The sequence below is a fragment of the Physeter macrocephalus genome, unplaced genomic scaffold (genome assembly GCF_002837175.3).
Source record: "Physeter macrocephalus isolate SW-GA unplaced genomic scaffold, ASM283717v5 random_86, whole genome shotgun sequence".
Lineage (NCBI taxonomy): Eukaryota > Metazoa > Chordata > Mammalia > Artiodactyla > Physeteridae > Physeter > Physeter macrocephalus.
Window position 1 is genome coordinate 3,386 of NW_021145372.1, and position 4,454 is coordinate 7,839.

The 4,454-nt window shown below is 59.3% G+C and overlaps 1 protein-coding gene across 6 annotated transcripts in view; it reads left to right on the plus strand.

The window, feature by feature from the left end:
• Positions 1-1,898: 1,898 nt before the first annotated feature.
• Positions 1,899-4,454, plus strand: part of RAD9A (RAD9 checkpoint clamp component A) — a 6,442-nt gene continuing 3,886 nt past the window's right edge. For 2 of the 6 annotated variants that reach the window (XM_024133340.3, XM_007126946.3), the window contains exons 1-5: positions 1,899-2,032; positions 2,118-2,188; positions 2,639-2,767; positions 3,207-3,321; positions 3,409-3,508. In XM_024133340.3, the coding sequence (XP_023989108.1) occupies positions 1,999-2,032; positions 2,118-2,188; positions 2,639-2,767; positions 3,207-3,321; positions 3,409-3,508 (449 nt within the window). In that variant the 5' untranslated portion in view covers positions 1,899-1,998. Of the gene's footprint in view, positions 2,033-2,117; positions 2,189-2,479; positions 2,768-3,206; positions 3,322-3,408; positions 3,509-4,454 lie in introns of those variants that run through there. The other 4 variants (XM_055082334.1, XM_024133341.3, XM_028483890.2 and 1 more) reach the window with 3 other exon arrangements.

Consider the following 4,454-nt stretch of genomic DNA (forward strand, 5'->3'; position numbering starts at 1 on the left):
AGACAACGCGGGGAGCGGGGTGGGCGGCGGGTAGAGGCGGAAGCAGAGAAGGCCTATCTGAGGATGGGCAACTGAAGCTGAACCCTAGGAAGGGAAGGCGCCAGCATGTGAGAAGGGGAAAGAGCATTCCAAGTGGTGGGAACAGCTTTACAGAGATCCCAAGGTGGAAAAGGATGTGGTTCGTTCAGGGAACTGATGGGGCCAGTTCTGCTGCACAGGAAGGCCACAGACAGGTGGAGAGATGGGTGGGGCCAGCTCCTTCCTGCAGGTTTGGGGTAAGGGATTTAGAATTTTTGGGGGGGGCGGCCAGGACTCACGGCTTGCTGGATTTTAGTTCCCCCACCAGGGATTGAACCCATGCCCTCAGCAGTGAAAGCGCGGTGTCCTAACCACCGACCACCAGGGAATCCCCAAGAGGTTTAGATTTGATGGCAAGTATAGTAGTTGAGAACCACTGCAGGGTCTACACCAGGAAGAGGCGTGACACAATTGACATTTTAGGAAGGTCACATTGATGCTGCTTGGAGAGTGGACTGGAGGAGACAGGGAACCACCCAGGGAGCTCCCACAGTCATTCGGGTGAGAGATGATGGTGGCCTGAGCCAGGACGATGGCCGTAGACATGGGAGAGAAGGACGAAGTTGCCATCTGTTTGAGAGGCAGAGCAGTCAGGGCTTGCTGGAAGCTTGTAGTATGTAGGGTGCGGGAGAGCATGGGGTCAAGGATGACTCCAGGTTTACTGACCTAAATGCCTGGGTAGAGGTGGTACCATTTACACGGACCCCTCTAAAAGGCAAGAATAACCTCCCCCAGTGCTCCAGGGAAACCTGGTGAGGGAGCGGAGCTGAGGGCAAGGAGAGGAAGAAACAAAGTGGGGTCCAGAACTGCAGGCCAGGAGCAGGAGGGTAAGGGGCCCACGGACAAACATGGCCTCCTCACTGGGAACAGTACCAGAGGGGCAAGTCCAGATGGGCCCTAAAGGAACGCAGTGGTGCCCAGGGCCCTTCAAAGCACACTGGGTGCTGCAGGGAACTAGAGGTCAGGGAGCCCCTCCAGGACTTCCCTTCCAGTTCACGCAGCAGAGGACCGAGGCCCAGGACTCGGGGAAGACCTGCCCGCCGATGAAGCCCCTCCTTTGGCACAGTCCCTTGGTCGTTTTTCAAAGGGCCACATACGCATGCGTCTACCCTCCGAAAACGTTTCCAGCGCTTCCCGTTAGTGACCCTCAGCATTTGGCAGCGCTCAGCCCTCCTCTCACAGACCCACTTCCCTCCCAACGGGGGCAAAGCCCCATGCACCGCTGAGTCTTTACTCTCGCCTTCCCCTGCCAGCCACACCCTTCTACCCCCTTCTGTTCGGAGAATCTTCTCTTCTTCGGGATCAACGCAGGATCCTCGAAGCCAGAGCGAACAGCCACTTCCCACCCCGGGATCCTGCCGCAACGTGCTTTAATTTCTTTTTAGTGCCAGTGGTTGCTGCTTCTGTGCGTGTCCCCGGCTCGGATTGGGTGCGACGGTCTGCCTTCGACTCCGTACCCCCGACAGACGCCCAGAAAATCCGTTCTAAATTAGTGACCCAGGCGGGCTCGCCCGCACATCCCCGGGTTCGCTCCCCCACACCCTTTGAGCGCCTTGCGTTCGGGCGCGCAGCCGCGCTGGGCCCCGCTGACAGGCCCGGCTTACCCGGGGCGCTGAAGAGCCTTGGGAGGCCCTGGACCCCGCGAAGAGACAAACCAGGAAGGCGCCCGGCGCTCCCGGATCACGTGACCGCCCCCGGCAGGACTCTGTCACGTGACGGCGCAGCCGGCAAGCGTTTTTCTCACGTGACGGAGGTGCAGGCGTGTGGCCCAATGAGGAGGCGGGGGCGGGGCTTCCGGGGGCGGTGCGCGGGAAGAGAACCCTGGGCGTCCGCGGCTGCAGCGGAGATCCGGAGGGGAGCAGCGAGCTGGGGTCCAGTCCGGGGCCCGCCGCCTGTCACAGCCCGGCCGCGGGGAGCAGCATGAAATGTCTGGTTACGGGCAGCAACGTGAAGGGTGAGTTGGGGCTAGCCGGGGGCTGGGGGCACATGGGACGTCCCAAGGCGCCAGCAAACCAGTGTTTCTCCTCTCCTCCCCGCAGTGCTCGGCAAGGCCGTCCACTCCCTGTCCCGCATCGGGGACGAACTCTACCTGGAGCCCCTGGAAGACGGGGTGAGGAGCCACGGTATTGGGGGGGGTGAGATTCCCACAGGGAGCCCTAACCTGGGCTCGAGTCTCGCCCCCATCAGATAGGATGCCGGTGGGCAGATTTGTCTGCTGAGTTACAGTTTCCTCCCCTGTTGCTGGGACGTCACCTTGAGCCCCGTCATCTTCCCAGACCAGTGTGTGAATTGAGAGCATTTGCCCTCCCTGAAGTGCCCGGGGGCGGGTGGGGTCGGCGCTGAAAGCTGTGTAGGGGCCTTGCTGCGGGAGCGGTGCTGAGGGGCACTCCGGGAAGGCTTCATGGAGAAGATATCCTCTGACTGGAAGGAGAGGGAGGGATTCAGCAGACGATGGTGGAAGTGGAGGCCATTAGGTCAAGTGTGTGAGCAAAAGCCGGCCACAGGGCTGGGCCTGACATTGCTGGTGACTGCTTCCCTCTCCCTGCTTTTCCTGGCCCAGCTCTCCCTCCGGACCGTGAACTCCTCCCGCTCGGCCTATGCCTGCTTCCTCTTTGCCCCGCTCTTCTTCCAGCAGTACCAGGCGGCCACCCCTGGTCAGGACCCGCTGCGCTGTAAGATCCTGATGAAGGTGAGGCCCCTCCCTCAGCAGTAGCAGTGCACTCCCCCAGGAACCTCTACCACAGTGCGTTTGCTCTGAGGCACACAGTAGGTGCCAGCCGGGGAGAGAAATGTATGCAGAAGCAATCCAATGCAAAGTGCAGCGCGGGGCATAGTGCGGGCATCCGCAGGGGGGAATGGGAGATATGGAGAGGCTAATTGATTCTGCCAGGGACCTGCAGAGAGTGATGACATTCAAGTTGGTCCTTGAAAGGTAAGCAGGGCTTTGAAGGCGTTCCAGACAAGGGGAACAGCATGAACGAAGGCCTGGAAGGGTGTAAATGTCTGCGTGTGGGGGAGGTCCTTTCCTGGTGTGACAGTGCTGAGCCCGTGATGGGCCAGAGCCTAAGGGAACGTGAGAGCTGGCTGGTGGAGGCGCAGCACTGGGCTGATGTGTTTCCATCGCCTAGTCCTTCCTCTCAGTCTTCCGCTCGCTGGCGATGCTGGAGAAGACCGTGGAGAAATGCTGCATCTCCCTGAATGGCAGGAGCAGCCGCCTGGTAGTTCAGCTGTACTGCAAATATGGTGAGTGAGCAGCTGGCCGGCCAGGTCGTCCTCGTGGCATTGGGTGGAGGTTGGCGAGGCCCACTGACACCCTGTCTGCCCATCCAGGGGTGAGGAAGACTCACAACCTGTCCTTCCAGGACTGCGAGTCCCTGCAGGCTGTCTTCGACCCAGCCGTGTGCCCCCATGTGCTCTGTGCCCCAGCAAGGTGAGCACGCCCCCTGGTTGCAAGCTGAGGCCTAGGTTTCTCTTTTCCTTCTTTGGGCCTCAACGGTCAGTTTAAGAAGGCACCTCCTCCATTTTCCCTACAGGGTTTCTGTAGACCTCAAGGAGTTCATCCAACCTGGTTTGCTTTCAGGTCCTTGCCTGGCTCTTTAAGGGCAGAGGCTGGAGTGGGGAGGGGCTGGGTGCTCCCTTGTTCCATGTTCCTCACTGTCTTCTGGAGTCTGTATTCTCCACCTCAAAGGTCTGACTTGGTTTTCTCATCACTCAGACCCATTCTGACTCCTCTGTCAGAGAACAGGTCTCTGGCCTGCCCTCAAGTCTTCTCTGGCCTGAACACCTTTGAAGGTCCCTTAATTTTTGTAGCTCAGGGACTCATGACCCTTCTCTGGCCTCGTCAGCCTTCTGGGGTGACCCCCATTCAGGGGCAGCCTCTCTTCCTACCTGGCTGGACTCTAGCCTTGAGGGGTCCCAGCAGGAGGCCAAGCAAGGAGGCTGGGCGGGGAAGTCATGGTCCAGGAGGGCTGCCTGAATAAGCAGCTGTAGAGATGGAGCCGTTCTGGGGAATCAGAGGGGCTGTGCAGGGCCCAGGAGACTCCAGCAGATGCAGAGGTCCCTGGTGAAGCCAAGAGCAGAGAGGAGAGGCTCCCCTCCCACTCGCCCACGCGCTGGGTGCCACTTGCATCCAAGTAACCCACGTCTTGTGTTTCTTTTCTGTTGGTAGCCAAAGGACGTGGTAACCTCAAGGTCCCTTTGGGTCCTGACTTTCTGTTTTTCTGAGTTCTGTTAAAACAGCACTGCCCAGGATCCCTTTGGGTAGAGAAAGAGGGAATCAATCTGTGGTCTGTATTTTTTTTTTTTTTTTTTTTTTTTTTTTTGTGGTATGCGGGCCTCCCTCTGTCGTGGCCTCTCCCGTTGCGGAGCACAGGCTC